This window comes from Bufo gargarizans, chromosome 10, assembly GCF_014858855.1.
Source record: "Bufo gargarizans isolate SCDJY-AF-19 chromosome 10, ASM1485885v1, whole genome shotgun sequence".
NCBI lineage: Eukaryota > Metazoa > Chordata > Amphibia > Anura > Bufonidae > Bufo > Bufo gargarizans.
In genome coordinates, this window is record NC_058089.1 from 86,504,522 (window position 1) to 86,522,565 (window position 18,044).

General features: G+C 45.6%; 2 protein-coding genes across 3 annotated transcripts in view; one reads left to right on the plus strand and one right to left on the minus strand.

Moving 5' to 3' along the window:
• The window catches only part of DUS2 (dihydrouridine synthase 2), a 60,566-nt gene extending 56,577 nt beyond the window's left edge, over window positions 1–3,989 (minus strand). For both annotated transcript variants that reach the window (XM_044270236.1, XM_044270235.1), the window contains exon 1: window positions 3,853–3,989. The gene's annotated coding sequence lies outside the window, so the exon portion shown is untranslated. The remainder of the gene's footprint in view (window positions 1–3,852) is intronic.
• Window positions 3,977–5,797, plus strand: DDX28 (DEAD-box helicase 28). Its single transcript, XM_044270234.1, has one exon. It carries the CDS (start codon window positions 4,087–4,089, stop codon window positions 5,662–5,664), a length of 1,578 nt encoding a protein of 525 aa, XP_044126169.1. The 5' UTR covers window positions 3,977–4,086; the 3' UTR covers window positions 5,665–5,797.
• Window positions 5,798–18,044: the final 12,247 nt, after the last annotated feature.

Consider the following 18,044-nt stretch of genomic DNA (forward strand, 5'->3'; position numbering starts at 1 on the left):
ATTTTGCAGGGTTTTTTAAAATATAAGCCCTACTCTAAAAATAAGCCCTAGATACAGCCGTATTTTATTTTATATAAAGGGAAGGTGGGGGGAATGTGCGGCTGCAGCAGCTGAGGAGCGCTCACTAATGGCTCCTGAGCTGCCATGAAACTGTGGGCGGGCAGCGCAGGCTTCAGTGAATGGCCTTAAGCGTATACATTGCGGCACTAAGCGTCACCTGAAGGGCGGGCTGGCGGCTTCACTAAATGCTAAATTATGCCAGTAGCCCGCGCTTCCCTTCACTTTCACGTTGGGCAGGCTGGCGGCTTCTCTGTATGCCCTGTACTGCCGCCAGCCCGCACGTTCTTACTTACATGAAGGAGGATCTCCTTCTCCTCTCTGCTCCCTACATCTCTCCTGTGCCGTCTCTGCTCTCCCTGGTACTGTAGATTGCTGCCTAGGTCCCTTGGTTAAGGACAGCTTAGGGGCTATATATGGTACCAGAATAAAAAAAAATGTGTGGCAAATATGACTATAACCCCCCTCATCCATCGGAATGCACCTATGTACTGCAGTATTTGGGTGCATTCATATGGATGAGGGGGGTTATAGTGTTTATATTAAATATGACTGTCCAGGCCAGGGAATGCTCTGTAATTGGCATGTGTCTATATAAATATGTTCATGGAGCCAAAATAAGCCCTACCCCAATAATAAGCCCTAACCCTTTTTTCGGAGAAAAAAAATAATATAAGACCCAATCTTATTTTCTGTTAAACATTCTAATACATTTCTATGGGCACAAATAACAGTTCAGTTTTTAAGTAATGTCGACAGGATGAAACATAACGGAAAAAAACTGAACTGTTATTTGTGCCACTAGAAATGTATTAGGGCAGAGCAAAATGTGGGAAACCCACACCGAATGTAGGAAGGAAAGGGGTGAGGAAACTAGGGAAAGGAGCAGGTCACCGCCTAGAGAAACCCTAATCAAAGTCCTGACTGACTCCAGAGGTAGGTGAGTTCATACACAGGAACCTAAAGTCCTAACTCACCCTGTAGGACCATGGTACTAATGTCAGAACAAGAGACAACCTGTTCCTCCAGACGGTAGGACGAACAGGAGTCTTCCTCAGGCCTAAACACAAATGGCAGGAAAAAGCAAAACAAGAAAACGCCAACAATAAACAACAGGGGAAGGAGAAACTTAACTTCAAATAATAAATACAGTCCGTAATTCGATGGAATGTGCAGCGAGTCTCCAAAATGACGTGGGTTCAATTCACACAGAGCATTTGTAGGTAAGTGAGACCGCGCGTGTTTCAATGTTCCCGAATACAGGTATAACCACTCTCACTATGCCAAAGAGAAGCCAGGTCCCACAGGCGTCCTTTGCTTTAAAACATCCTATGGAACATCAAAATGCGCTAATGGTGAAGCACAGCTATTTTGATCTTAGTTTAAATTACGCTGTTATACTCACAAGCGCATGCAGGTTATAGGCACATCAAGTGAATTCAAGTCTCCTTTAATCTTCTATATCAGCTCATACGGTATTATAATCCTAGGAAAAAAAGTTCCTTCCAATCACTGTATATAAAAGGGATTCATTGTACTCACAAGCGTCTTTAAAAACAAGCGTTTTGAGGACGCGGGACTGTTGTTGAAAACGCTAGTTTTTAAAGACACTTGCGAGTACAATAAATCCCTTTTATATATACAGTGATTGGAAGGAACTTTTTTCCTAGGATTATAATACCATATGAGCTGATATAGAAGATTAAGGCCTCATGCACACGACCGTTCCGTTTTTTGCGGATCCGCGGTTTGTGGACCGCAAAAAACGGAAGCCGCCCATGTGCTCATTGACTATTTACAGCAGGCCCAGTGACGTCACGACTAGTATCACTGGCCTGGGCGCGGCTAAGCTCCATTCAAGTGAACAGAGCTTAGCCCCGCCCAGGCTAGTTGATACTAGTCGTGACGTCACTGGGCCTGCTGTAAAAAGTGAGAAGGCCGCGACGCTGCTGGAGCGCAGCTGCCTTCTCAAACAGCTCATCGTGGGGGTCCCGGGTGTCGGACCCCCGCCGGTCAGATGCTGATGATCTATCCAGAGGATAGAACATCAGTTTAAACAAAGTGCAGAACCCCTTTAAACTAAGATCAAAATAGCTGTGCTTCACCATTAGCGCACTTTGATGTTCCATAGGATCTTTAAAAGCAAAGGACGACTGTGGGACCTGGCTTCTCTTAGGCATAGTGAGAGTGGTTATACCTGTATTCTGGAGGATTGAAACACACGCGGTCTCACTTACCTATAAACTTAACTTCAAATGGCTATGGACGCACAGGACCTCCGCCGAGATCCAAACACCAGCAATCCACAACAAGACTGAAGCTATAAACCGCCCAGCATGGTGGGAGAAGCCACAATAAATAGGGAAGGTGAAATGACCACATAAGCAACCAGTGATGTTCAGTTCGCAGTGTTCGCCAGCGATCACATGCGGGCTGCCATCTTTAGTAAGGTTAGACTCACCCGTCCGGCGATGCACAGGTAAGTCCTTACCTGTGCCTGTTCCTGGAGCCGGTCTGAAATCAAATGCGGTCACCGGGAGCAGGCAGTTCCGAGAACAGCCGCTGGGGGCCTTCATCGGGCTGTTCTCGGAACTGCCTGCTCCCGGTGACTGCATCTGATTTCAGACCGGCTCCCGACACAGGTAAGCATCGCCGGACGGGTGAGTCTACCTTACTAAAGATGGCAGCCCGCATTTGATCGCTGGCGAACACTGCGAACTGACCATCACCTGAGGTAAGGGGTGAGGTCATTACCAGAAACAACACAGACACGAAATGATCCACAAGGATCCTGTCAGATCAAACCACGTGTTGCCAGTCTCTCTGATCTCCTGGCACGGGAACGTCAATGACACTTAGGCCTCTTGCACACGGGCGTGTGCGCCCCATTGCCGTATTGCGGGCCGCATTTGCGGATCCACAATACACGGGTACAGTTCCGTGGGCATTCCACATCACGGATGCGGACCCATTCACTTCAATGGGTCCGCAAATCCAGAGATGCGGAACGGAACCCTACGGAAGCACTACAGAGTGCTTCCGTGGGGTTTCGTCCCGTACTTCCGTTCCGCAAAAAGATAGAACATGTCCTAACTTTTTGCGGAACGGCCGGATGGCGGACCCATTCAAGTAAATGGGTCCGCGATCCGCTGTGGCTGCCCCACGGAGTGTGTTCGTGCATTGCGGCCCGCAGCACGACCACGGGGCGCACACGCCCATGTGAAAGAGGCCTTAATGGGTTGCGTTTTGCATTCCGTCCTTAAATTCCGTTATAATGGAATGGGACAATATAACTGAATTACTAACGCTGATGTGAAACCACCCTTATACAGCGAGGGGCTCAGGAGACTCCCTCCTCCTCGACCAACAGGGCCAGACATCTCGCCTGGATTGATCAATCTCGCGTCTGCGCCATTGCTCTAAGTAGAGGTCTGCTGCTACTACCTAACCCGTGCAGATCCTGACTGTGCATGCGCTGTTACACTTCCAGGTTCACACAGGCGTCAGCGGTGCATACACAGTTGGCGTCTGCGCTTGCGCTGCTAGGTGCGATATTGACAGCGCCAGGCGAGATGTCTGGCCCAGTCAATAAAAGGGGAGGGGGGGAGACGCTTGAGCAGCAGGACCAGACCCTCACCCTCCCTGCTCAAGCAGGCTGATATATGAATAAAGTCTATTCGCTCACCACTAACCTAGAATCCCCCTTTAAGGGGTTACCCTTATGACAGCACACATTCTGACAATGACACAGAAGGGAGTCACTACAGCACTGCTTATCGCTGACGCTTCACCTACCGCCGGGTCACCTCTAGTGCTGCCTCTTTCTTCGGGAAGAGGTTCTTCAGCAGCTGCAGTGACGTGCTCTCCTCACGTCACTCCGCGGCTCCGGAACAGCACGTGCGCCGGTCAGACTCAGCGGCGTTCTGTTTACGCTAGGGCATGACGTCACGTCCTGTGCGCCCGGCACGTCATCACTAGGGGACGCCTGTTTCCTGACACGTCCATGTGCAGCACAGACCTCTGTGCGTTATGCATCCGTTTTGTGTCAGTTATTTACGGGCGTGGAGCCCGAAGCTGGTGCGTTTTCTCCGCTATTCTACCCCCAGCGATCTCCCGGTGATTCGCCTCCCGCGTCGGACCCTGCAGTTCCTGGAGAGCAGGGAGAAGCAGCAGACCGGAGCGGTACCGGTTCCCCGGGCCGGCAAACTGCTGATTAGCTCCCGTAGGCGAGAGCTGAACCAGTTCTCCCGTGAGACGTGCGGCCTCTGGGAGCTGCCGCCTCTGGTGAGCCGCGGCTGGAAGCACAGGCAGTCCCGTGGAGACCACTTCACCATTAACAGGCAGCGGGAACAGCGCCCCTGGCCGGAGACAGAGGGAACCTTTCACTCTCTTCCTCTGGATCCCAGACTGGTGTCGGCTCTGGACTCTCAGGGCATCACGACCCCCACCTGGATCCAGAACCAGACCATCCCTCCTCTGCTACATGGCAAGAACGTGCTGTGCGCCTCCGAGACCGGCAGTGGTAAAACCCTGGCCTATATAGCCCCTATAATACACAGACTCCTGTGCCAGGACGACATCACCTCCCCGGACCCTCGGAGCCTGGTCCTGGTTCCCTCCAGAGAACTCGGAGGCCAGGTGGCCTCTGTGGCTAAAAGACTTTGCGCCCAGTTGGGTTTATCCGTAAGGTTTGTGGGCGGAGGTCATGGGCGCAGAGCTGTGGAGAGGCAGCTCGGTGGCGGTCCATTGGACATATTGGTGGCTACGCCCGGTGCCCTCTTGAAGGCCTTGAAGTGGGGCAAGCTCGGCCTGTCCGATCTTCATTACTTTGTTCTGGACGAGGCTGACACGCTGTTCGACGAGACCTTCTGTGAACTGGTTGAGGCGATTCTCATGCACGCCCAAATCGCCTCTCGGGCTAGTGATCTGCAGGGGCCCGATAGGAAAGCCCAGCTGGCAGTGATTGGAGCCACCTTCCCCCGAGGTGTTGCCAAGGTCCTGAGTAAGGTGACGGATCTTGGCAGCATTGACACCATCAAAAGCAAGAGACTGCATTTCCTAATGCCCCATGTTCAGCAGGTGTTCAAAAAATTGAAGGGACTGGAAAAAACCACCGAACTTCTGGAGCTGCTGAAGATACAGGTTGCGGAGAAACCGGGCAAAGGAGTTCTGGTCTTTTGTAACAGCTCGGGCACAGTGAACTGGCTTGGTTATATACTGGATGACCATGGCATCAAGCACGCCAGGCTTCATGGCCAGATGCCAGCAGACATGCGTTCCGGTATCTTTGAGAGCTTTCAGAAGGGCGAGTGGGACGTGTTGGTCTGCACTGACATCGCCTCACGAGGGCTGGACAGTCTCAGGGTGGACACCGTAGTCAATTATGATTTTCCTCCCGCTTTGGAGGACTACTTACACAGGGCAGGAAGGGTGGGTCGCGTCGGCAGCGAGAGTAGCGGTATGGTAGTGAGTTTTGTCACGCACGCCTGGGATGTTGAACTGGTGCAAAAGATTGAAACCGCCGCTCGAAAGCGAAGCAGTCTCCCAGGGTTAGAGTCCAGCTTAAAGGCGCCCGTGGACTCCAGTGACCTTATTAAAGAGCAATAGAAGGTGAAGCAACAATGTGTGTAGATTCCTTCTGCAAATCATGGTCCTGGTCCAGGCCTGTCGGGTTTCTACAGCTGGATATTTGGTGGCTCTTCTTCTTCGAAGATAATATTTGTTGAATAAAAGTTTATTTAATTAACATATATTCTATATATATATATATATATATATATAAAGGGTGTGTGTGTGTGTGTGTATATATGTATGTATATGTGTGTGTGTGTGTGTGTTCTGTGATAACTCAAAAACGCAACCATCAATTTAAACTAAACTTGGTATACACATCCCTTGCTACCTGGAAAGAAATGGTGTGGGGGTCATACGCCCCCCACAGCAGCTGCATGGAGTTTGTATGCGCCAACTGTTTTTGCTACACACTGCTCTGTAACTCAAAAACTCATCGATCAATTTCTTCTAAACTTGGTGCACATATCACTTACTATCTGGGAAAGAATACTGTGGAGGTAACATGCCGGTACACAATGAGTTTCTGTCTGTCCCAACGTCTCTTCTTTATGCACGACCAAACAACTGTACTGATCACCAAATTTGACACACAGGTACAATCAGGTGTCCGGCAAGGTTTGAGACCGGGTCTCGGCTCTCTGGGACGTACCGTTCCTGAGATATTCCCAAAAAATGACCTGCATCAGCCAATACAAGCCTGCAAGTCTTTCTCTTCATATCAAACTGCCATACACACGATCACATGTCCCTTATCAGCCACATACACACAGTTTTACTCCAGGTTTCCATAACAACCCAGCCATTTTTCTTCACCGCTATAGGTCAGCTTTAGGCAATAAGTCGCACGACACGTGTCATGCGACATTGATGTCGCACAACAATTTTTATAATGATAGGCTATGGAGTCGCACTGCAACATGTGACATACTGAGACGCGACAGTCGCAGAAAAATCCATCTTGGATGGATTTTTGGTGACTGTCATGCCGCATATGTCACATGTCGCAGTGCGACTCCATAGCCTATCATAAAAATTGAGACAAAATGTCTCGCGACACATGTCGTCGTGTAGTCCTAACATTAAAGGGGCAGGGCGCTGTGGAGGTCACTGTTAAGGGGGCAGGGTACTGTGGAGGTCAATGTTAAGGCAGCAGGATACTGTGGAGGTCACTGTTAAGGGGGCAGGGTACTGTGGAGGTCAATGTTAAGGCAGCAGGATACTGTGGAGGTCAATGTTAAGGCAGCAGGATACTGTGGAGGTCACTGTTAAGGCAGCAGGATACTGTGGAGGTCACTGTTAAGGCGGCAGGATACTGTGGAGGTCACTGTTAAGGCAGCAGGATACTGTGGAGGTCACTGTTAAGGCGGCAGGATACTGTGGAGGTCACTGTTAAGGCGGCAGGATACTGTGGAGGTCACTGTTAAGGCAGCAGGATACTGTGGAGGTCACTGTTAAGGCAGCAGGATACTGTGGAGGTCACTGTTAAGGCAGCAGGATACTGTGGAGGTCACTGTTAAGGCAGCAGGATACTGTGAAGGTCACTGTTAAGGCAGCAGGGTACTGTGGAGGTCACTGTTAAGGCAGCAGGATACTGTGGAGGTCACTGTTAAGGCAGCAGGGTACTGTGGAGGTCACTGTTAAGGCAGTAGGGTACTGTGGAGGTCACTGTTAAGGCAGCAGGGTACTGTGGAGGTCACTGTTAAGGCAGCAGGGTACTGTGGAGGTCACTGTTAAGGCAGCAGGGTACTGTGGAGGTCACTGTTAAGGCAGCAGGATACTGTGGAGGTCACTGTTAAGGGGGCGGGCCCCTGAGCAGGTGACGGTCAAGGGAGTGGGGTGCTGTGGAACTGACTGTTAAAGGGGCGGGCTGCTGTGAAGGTCAAAGTTAAGGGGATAGGCTGTTGTGGAGGTCCCATTTTAAAGTGGCGGGTCAGTTAAGGGGTGGGGGACTGTGGAGTTCACTGTTATGGGGGATATTGTCGATATCTTTTAACGACACACACAAACATTAAATGAAATATACCCGTGCAAAGATGGGTCCTTCGGCTAGTTATTATTAATTAGAGAATCCATTATTTCAAGACATGTAAAGATCCTTATGTAGAATGTATGTGAGAAGATGGGTTAAAGGGGTTTTCCAGGGGAGGGAAACTAAAAAAAAAACAGTAAGAGTTAACAAAAAAATAGAATCCCTGATCCCCCCACTGCTGCCATTCTGATGGTGGTCCAGTCCCCACTGCGCTCCTTTTTTGGTACCTGATCGACACCCCAGAAAGGCCTGCTGAGCCAGTCCCCGGTCGTAGAGGTCACCCATCTCAGCCAGTGATGGACAGAGCCGGCCTTTTCTGGAGGTTCCACTACAGGCACCCCTTTAAGCATGAGGATTTCTACCAGAGCATTTCTGTATTTGTGAACTGCCACATGGTAACAGCGCCCCTTGCCTTGCTGTGGTAGTCTTCAAGCACTCTAGTGTGCTACAATCTGTGAAGAATTAATAGTGGTTAGAGTTTAGAGAAAAGAAGCCTAGATTGTTAAATGACACAGCGTGGCAGTAACCAGTGCTGTTCCAGCATCTATCAGCCTCTACAAACCACGGATGAGCAGGGGTGCAGTCAGTCGGATCTGCCCTAAGAAAGGAAAACCCTTCAGGGCTCCAGATGGCGACCAAAATGGTCGCCAATGGGACTTAGAATTGCTAAATGGCGACAAGACTTTGTAGTCTTGTCGCCATGTGTGCCTAGAAGACCCTCCGCTGCTCTGCCTCTCACACACGAGGAACTGACATGGGACGCACTTCTGTCAGCGCGCCATGTTCTTCTCAACAGCACAGGGGAGAAGGAGGCAGCCGCACCTGAGGGGTTATAAGCAGCAGCGCGCAGTCATAGAGGCAGCGCAGCCTGCGTTTTGATTAAGCATAAACTATATTCATTGGTGGCACAGTGCACCGACCCCCCCCACAACCCCAGTTTTATAAAGTAGAATCATTGGTGGTGCAGTGCGCCCCCCCAAGTATTATAATCATTGGTGGCAGTGGCAGTTCTGATCGGAGCCCCAGCAGTGTAATCCTGGGGCTCCGATCGGCTACTGAAGCCCTGGCTGCCATAGTCAACTCCCTGCTGCTGTGTGTACTATCCACAGGGCAGCAGGGACAGTGTGAGGTCCTATTCACCCTAATAGAGCTCTATCATGGTGAATAGGACAAGGGATGAAAGATCCCAGGTTCTAGCCCCTAAGGGGGGAAATTACATATCACCACGCCCGAAAAAGTGTGAACTATTAAAATATTTTAAAATATCCTATGCGGTGAACACCGTAGCAGAAAATAAAAACCGTGCAATTTGCCATTTTTTAGTCCCTTTGTCCCGACAAAAATTAGGATCGGACTGTTCTATTATGGTCCAGACGTTCCATAAAATGTGGAATGCACACACCTTTTTTGGTGTTTTATTTTTTTCGCGTGGTATCAAGTATTGCAATACTTTTTTATGGTATCGAAATCGAGTAACAATTTTGGTATCGTGACAACCCTAGGTAAGACGTGTTTTTTTTTTTTTTTTTTTTTTTTTTTAAGTATACCGGAATGATATGTATTTTAAATTTGGCACTAAAAATTAAAATTTGGCTCCTACATTTTTCAGGTTAGGAGCCAATGGCTCCTTGATATTTTTTTAAGTCTGGAGCCCTGCCCTTTAAAAAGAACACTTTCATCACAAAGGGCCTTTTTTAAACTCAATATTTATAGCAAACAACTGAATAATTTCAGCTGTACAGGGAAGGGTTTACCTGCGAAGTAATCAATATGATAGATGGAGGATTGGAATTACGGATCTATTGCTCTTTTCATAGGCCCAGATCAGGATGGCCAACCTGCAGCTCTCCCGCTGTTGTAAAACTACAATTCCCACCATGCCCTGCTGTAGGCTGATAGCTGTAGGCAGTCTGGGCATACTGGGAGTTGTAGTTTTGCAACAGCTGAAAAGTCGCAGGTTGGCCAGCCCTGGCCTAGATAAACGTGCCAGCGGAGGATCTGTGCATTAGCTAGTATAATGTGAGAAGCCCTGACCAGCCTAATTGACTCACCACCCTTTAACTGCAACACTACACATGTTGTATATTTGGCTACTTGTCTTATCTGCAATCTACAATATATAGAACAAACATTGGGTCCTTTAAAAGTGCAGGAAGGAATATGGACAATCACAATACATTAGTAAGAGCCTTGTATTAACTTCCCCTTTGAGAGATGTCCATATGGGAGATTTTACTAGTCTCTTTCCAGGGAATAGAGAGAGCATTCAGACCTTTATTGAGGGGGTGATTATATTAGGAAATTATTAAATCGAGAAACCTATTATATTTTCCTATTACAGACTAGATACCCGGTAAGATGTGTATTTTTATTAAAATAAATAAAATAAGAATCTGTATATATTAGTGCATATTCATGTATCTGAATATCCAACAGTGTTTAATTTATTCTATGCTGAATGGGTTAATTCCTGTTTCCTATTGGTGAACCTTCTTTTCCTGGTGATTAGACCACATGAGGTTACCACCTGAGGTGTGTCGCCTCTTTAAACAGGGAAGAGGTTTCATTTTATTTGAAGTCAGGAATAAACGTGTTGACCGATTGTACGGGGGAATGTCCTACTGTGTGCAACTTGAACTGTTTTAATGGATGAAAATAAAGAAATATATTTTTTATTGCGAACCTTCAGGGCTGGAATAATTTTTTTTTTCCTTTTATTCTATGTGTGGTCTGACTTGTATAGAGGCTTCAATGTCATGAGCATCTGTGCCTCTTGGTGCGTCTCCAGAATTCGGGTCCTCTTGTTCTCAGCTTGCGTCTGCTGTGAATTATGTGAGCTGCAAGAGGGGAGTCGAGGATTCCTGTTCTTGAGCCATTTATGTCATATCCTGTGTATAATTCCATAAATGTCAAGATGGGAACATGTCCCCAGGACTTTTACTGATTTCCTTTGATTAATGAAGTTGTTGTTGGAGGAGGAGAAGGGTATCTTACCTAAAAACACGAACTTCAGGAGTGTATAGACACCGTTAAGAAATTCTCCTCCTCACCTGACTTTGTATAAAAGGAAGCCATATTCACAGGGTATCTCAAAGAAAGAAAGCACCATCAGTTTGTTAGAGATACCAAGGACTTCCAGGACGGCAAGGTCTTTGACTATATCAAACCAAAGTCAAAGAATCAAGATAGTGAACCTGACCAGTCTTCAACAGAGTCTGACAGCGCCAGAGTCCACCACGGACACTGGATCCTGCATGAAAAGAGGTGTAGGTAGAGGCAGAAGTAGATGATCAAACAGGAGCAGAGGACGTGGCAGAAGTGACAGAGGACAAAGAAGTAGGGGGGGGGGGGGGTTTAGGACCAGTGTTGCCAACAATAGACTATCAGCTCAGGAACAGAAAGGACCCTTAGTATACAATAATTATACCGATCCACTTCAGATTATTAATATTTAGAAACGTCTGTTAACAATATCTGAGATGGAAGTACTCCGCAGGGGTTTATCTTTTATTCCTGACTGTAAATTCAACCCATTTAATTGGGTGAAAGATATTCATCTGTTTATTAGAAAACTCAAAAGGAGGGAATTTTTTCCTCACGCACGATAAAGAAGAGTGCGCACAATTGGGCATTGAAGAAGATGAATTAGAGGATGTGAAGCTACACGCTGACCTCTTTGATGAGGGTCATAGAGACGCAGGCACTGGTCCTTTCACTGAACTTAGGCCCAAGTACAAAAATAATCCACCTCCCTCAGGTTATTCTGCCCTAGATGCCTTCCTCAAGGCCACAACAGATAGGCTCAAGTCACTAAGATTGCATAACCAACCCTACTGTACATCTAACCTCTCTCCTGGGGAATAGACTGCTCTAGAGACACTACAGAATGACACAAGCATTATAATTAAACCCTCCGATAAAGGGGGTAATGTAGTAGTGTTGGACAGTGAGATATAAGGAAATGTGTATGCGTATCCTAAGTGACACCGCATGTTATGGGACACTTGAGTCCAACCCCAATGTGAACTGACTGGTCTCCTCAATTTGGCTATGAGACAACGGCTGATCAGCAAAGCCGATTTTGCATTTTTGTTACCTGAGCATTCCATCTTGCCAACCTTCTACAGTTTGCCCAAGATACACAGGTTGGTAGGCTTACAGAGAACATCAGTGTATATGTGGACAAAATACTGTGTAACTTTGTGGTCAGGTTACCATTCTTTGTAAGAGATACAATGAATATGCTTAGACGTCTGAATGACGTATACTGTGAGGAAGGCACACTTTTGGCGAGTCTGGATGTGGAAGCTCTGTACAGCTCAATCCCACATGATATGGAATGTGAGGCAGTCAGGGCTTTCCTCAAGGAAAGAGGCTTGCATCCCACGCAATACAATGAATTTGTGGTACAACTGTTGCAATTCATTCTGGATCTTTCTGTTTGACCGGCGGATCTACCACCAGCTCAGGGGAGTGGCAATGGGGAGCCCTTGTGCCTCAACTTTCGCCAATTTCTACCTGGGTTGGTGGGAACGAGAAGTGGTCTTCAGTGAAGCCATGGAACGATTGACCTCATCCATTTTATTATGGATGAGGTACATCGATGATGTGTTTATCCTCTGGAAGGGGACACAGACTATGTTCAGCGAGTTTGTCTCAGCACTGAACATCAATGGTCTAGGTCTATTTTTCGCTAGCGAGATCAGTGACACCTGTTTGATTTTTCTAGATATTTCTGTGAGTATTGATTCATCACACAAATTGGTAACCAATATGTACAGAAAACCCATGGCTACCAATACGCTACTCGCTTAGGTACCTAAAGGTACTTTTAAATGTGATGGTTGCGTGGCTTGCCCTGCGTTCAGAAGAGGCGATGCTGTGACGTGTTCTGTTACTGGACGCAGTTACAGCATCCGCTCGTTCATTAATTGTAAAACAATGGGAGTTGTCTACGTTGCCACTTGTGTTTGTAAAAAAAAAAATACGTGGGCAAAACGAAGCGTGAATTCAGGAGGCGGATTGGGGAACACCTCCGGGACAACGTTAAATCATCTGACCCTCCCATTGCACTACACGTACACCAACAGCATCCAGGCACTGTAAACTGTGTCACCTTTCAAGGCATTGAACATGTGAGACTGTCCCCCAGAGGAGTGGATATTGATAATGTATTACTTCGTAAGGAAACCCAATGGATTTTCATGCTGCGGACTATAAAACCGCAGGGACTGAATGATTATATCTCCTATATTTGTTTCCTTTAAAACAGCCCCTCCAATATTTTTAGAAAGTATTATAGTAAATTGCCAACATTCTACACTATATTTTTAGTCCATTGCAAATAGATCCATGTAACTAGTGTCCTTCACGTGCACTGCCCTTGCGGACACAGGTACAGTAAGCGCTTATCCACTGCGCTACTGCGGCCATACGGGTCTCTTTTTAATACATTTTATTAGCCTAATAGCGAGCATAGCTTGACCTCCGGACACCTATATCTAGGGCTAGGCTTGTCAAAAGAATATTAGGCCCTGATCCCGAAGGGTCTGGGTCCAGGGTCGAGGACTATAGGCAGCGGCTGATCGTTCATGTTGTAGCCACTGATATTAGTCCTCAATTGTATGCTAGTAGTACCTTGCCATTTGGTCTGCAATTGCATACCCTGGCAACTTTGTTTATCCCTCCAGCATTCGTATTAGCCTACACCTGAGCATTTTAGGCAAAGGTCAATTAGGCATTGGTGTTTGGACTAGTATTGCGGAGAGCAGGATTTTAATATATAACCGTTCAGCCATATAGCCCACAGTACACTAATTGCATACTATCCTCAGGTCTTTGCAATAGTTTGTGTAATTAGGAAAAAGGTCGGCTCACCCCTGGTACTAGCTGGCAAGGTGCTCCAACCCGATGCCGTACCCTAATCACCAGAAATGAAGTATATATGAAAATGCAAATAAAGGGGATGGGCACTCTTATATCTGGACCACAGAGTAAGCAAGATGACAGAGATTTCTTTAGCAGAGATTTAATTATGACAATATAGGGGTTACCATACAAGGAATAGTATTATCCCAAACACATTAATATCTTATTAAAATATCATTCATAAAATATTCATAAAATATTAAAATAACTGTAAATGAATCCACTGATATATAGGAATAAGAATTAAATGATCATACATATAATATATAATGATTCAGATCGTATATAGACTGCAATATTCAATATATTTGATTGATTGGAGCAGTGGCAATGACTAATCAGAAATTCCAAAGGATCAAATATAATGTGAATATAAAAATTGTGACTAGTGTATCAAATGAATAAAACTAAATTTCTATAATAAAACATAGTGCCATCTAAATAATGTGAATAAGTGCAATAAATATATATAACTTATATATAATAAAATAAAACTCAATAGTGTTTAAATAATTGCAATAATATGCAATAGTGCAGGATGCCTTTGGAATTTGTTCTTAGAGCTCAATCCAAAAGTTCCAATACTTGATCCGGAAGGTAGATGTAATTATACAATGTAATAGTCCCGGAAGGTAAGTACGTTTGTGCAATGTAACAAAGAGCAATATGTTTATACAAAGTAACAGTTCCACAGTCCCGCAACTCTCTGATTACAGCCGCCTTAGAGCTCAGTAACAGTGTATCATTGCTTGTACAATAACGCCTTTATGTGATAATGTATACACTTGTCCCAAGTTATTTGGTTACTCACATACAGGTTTTCCTGTTGTCCTCACCGTGGCGTCCCACGTGGTGGAGGTTAGATGGAACTTATCCCTGGACACAGATGTAGGAAGCAGCCTGCTTATTTGAATAAAGGCTGTATAGTGTGTTACCGTGCTCTTTAAAATCCGGCTGTGAGTAGCGGTGATGCGCACTCTGACTCACTGCAGGTTCAAGTCCGTCTTGTGTGATAATACCAGCTCTGACTTGCTGCAGGTTTACCTTATCTTTCCTTGATTGGAATACGTGCGCCACCTCTCTTTGCTGCGATCACGTCCATAGATGTCTGTTATACGGCCATAAGATTTTTATCCTAGAAAGCGCTTTCTAATGTCCAACAAAAGTATATCTAACTTTTGCGGTATCCAGTCAGATCCAATATGTCCACGCCAGACGCGTTTCGAAGGGTATCCACCTTCTTCCTCAGTGGCTCTATCTTTTTGTCTTTGCAATAGTTTGCACATTAATTATCAGCTAAGTCCTTATCCATTATCAGGACTCAGCTTTATAAGATTGTGCTGTTTGGGGTGGCAACCAATAGGTATCTAGGTCATGTAAAGGGTTGCTTTCTCAAGCAGGGTGGCGGTGACAGATTTGTTTGCAGACAACAGGATTAAAGTCCAAATTGATGCTTTATTTTATGACACTCTGGCAGTTTACAGGCAAACCCAGTTATAATTCACTAAGTACGATGAAGTTCCAGCACCACAAAACAAAAGGCAAACAAAATAAACTCCTGCCCGTCTGGGCTCTAACTATTACAGGTTAGTTTCTAGCTCACCTATTGAGCGCAGGTCACACACAGAGAATCCGGCGTCTCTAGCCAGCAAGGCAGGCAGCTTCCTAGACTTCTGCCAGGCATAACTCTCCCAGACTGACAGCCTGGGATGTGCTTTTATTTCCCCCTAATGATCCCATCAGGCTAGGGGAAATCCTGCCCTGGAATGGGGGTGGACTGGGGAGGTCCCACTACCAAACCTACCTTCCCAGTCCAAATAAAATCCAGCCCTTGAACTTTAAAAAAAAAACTGTCTCAGCAAGCTACACTTTAGCTTTTCTGGATTTTACTTCCCTCACCCAGCTGAGGAACCTGGGTGAAATATACACAGCTTCCAAGACTTTTCCATACACTTTACCACAGTCATTATACTTTACCCTGACCAGATCCTGGTTGACCCAACTCCTTGCCTGAATGGTCATTTAATTTATTTTTTATAATTAATAATAAAGGGATTTTAAGTGATTTTCTCTCAGGAAGTTAAGTCTTATATTACAAATCGCAATATTTAGTATTGATTCTTTAGTAAACCTCTTTTCCTGTGGCTGTCTTAGGCCTCATGCAACATCCGTGCGGCGGCCGGGACGTATCAAGACCCTTTCAACTTGAATGGGTCCATGATCCGTCCACACCGTAAAAAAAATGGAACATGTTCGCATGTTCCATGATGCGGGGAGCACACGGCCGGTGCCCGCATATTGTGGACCTGCTGTTTGTGGGCTGCAATACGGCCTGTGTGCATGAGGCCTTAGGCTGAGTTCACATAATGTTTTTACCCTCTGTTTAATGTATACAAAAAACATATGCGTTAAATGGATGCCTCTGACGGATGCCATACAGTGGAGTCTGTCACCATAGAGTTTCATTGTAAAAAAAAAAAGTATACGTTAACATACACGTATTTTTACCGAACTCTGCAGGATGGAAAAGCGTAGTGTGCTATACTTTTGTATTCCTTTTTCCCCCCCAATGTATACGGATGGAAAAAACGTGATGTGAACCCGGCCTTACACAGTGTTTTAGTGTTTAAATGACATCTGTCAGCAGATTTGTACCTATGACACTGGCTGACCTGTTACATGTGGACTTGGCAGCTGAAGACATCTGTGTTGGTTCCATGGTCATATGTGCCCGCATTGCTGAGAAAAATTGTTTTAATATATGCAAATGAGGCTCTACGAGCAACGGGGGCGTTGCCATTACACCTAGAGGCTCTGCTGTCTCTGCAACTGCTGCATCCTCTGCATTTTGATTCACAGTACCAGGCATGATGACATTTTCACAGTCTGGCCCGGGGGGGGGTTAAAATGTTTGCAAGACACTGTAGATCCCTATGATGTTATTAGTGTTGGTCTTTAGATCCACCCCCTTCACACATGTTGGGAGTGTACGGGTGCATCTCAATTAATTAGAATATCATGGAAAAGTTAATTTATTTCAGTAATTCAATTCAAAAAGTGAAAAAGTATGTTTATTTGTTTTAATCTTGATAATTATGGCTTACGGCTAATGAAAACCCAAGAGTCAGTATCCAAAAAAATTAGAATATTACATAAAATCAATTAAAAATTATTTTTAACACTGAAAAGTCTGTACAGTATATGCAGTCAATACTTGGTCGGGGCTCCTTTTGCATGAATTACTCCATTAATGTGGCTGTGGCACTGCTGAGGTGTTATTGAAGCCCAGGTTGCTTTGATAACAGCCTTCAGTTCCTCTGCGTTGTTGGGTCTGGTGTCTCGCATCTTCCTCTTGACAGTATCTCATAGACTCTCTATGGGGTTTAGGCCAAGCAAGTTTGCTTGCCAATCAAGCACAGTGATACCGTATTGGTACTTTTGGCAGTGTGGGCAGATGCAAAGTCCTGCTGGAAAATGAAATCGGCATCTCCATAAAGCTTGTCAGCAGAGGGAAGCATGAAGTGCTCTAAAGTTTACTGGTAGATGGCTGCGCTGACTTTCGACTTGATATAACACAGTGGACCAACACCAGCAGATGACATGGCTCCCAACCTCTCACTGGCTGTGGAAACTTCACTCTGGACCTCAATCAGCTTGGATTGTGTGCCTCTCCACTCTTTCTCCAGACTCTGGGACCTTATTTCCAAATGAAATGCAAACTTTACTATTATCTGAAAATAAGACTTTGGACCACTGAGCAACAGCCCAGTCCTTTTTCTCCTTATCCCAGGTAAGACACTTCTAACATTGTCTCTAGATCATGAGTGGCTTGACACAAGGAATGTGACAGTTGTAGCCCATGTCCTGGATATGTCTGTGTTTGTTGGCTCTTGAAACACTGACTCCAGCCACAGTCCACTCCTTGTGAATGTCCCCCAAATTCTTGAATGGCATTTTCTGGGCAATCCTTTCAAGGCTGTGGTTATCTCTGTTGCTTGTGCAACTTTTTCTACCACACTTTTTCCTTCCACTCAACTTTCTATTAATATGCTTGGATACAGCACTCTGTGAACAGCCAGCTTCTTTAGGCTTCTTTAGCAATGACCTTTTGTGGCTTACCTTCCTTGTAGAGGGTGTCAGTGACTGTCTTCTGGACAACTGTCAAGTCAGCAGTCTTCCCCATGATTGTGTAGCCTAATAAACCAGACCAAAGGACAGTTTAAAGGCTTAGGAAACCTTTGCAGGTGTTTTGAATGATGACTTTTTCACGATATGCTAATTTTCTGAGATACTGACTTTTGGATTTTCATTAGCTGTAAGCCATAATCACCTACCTTAAAAGAAATAGACACTTGAAATAGTGTGTAATGGATATTACATATATTTGAGTTTCACTTTTTGAATTGAATTATTGAAGTAAATTCACCTTTTGATGATATTCTAATTTATTGAGATG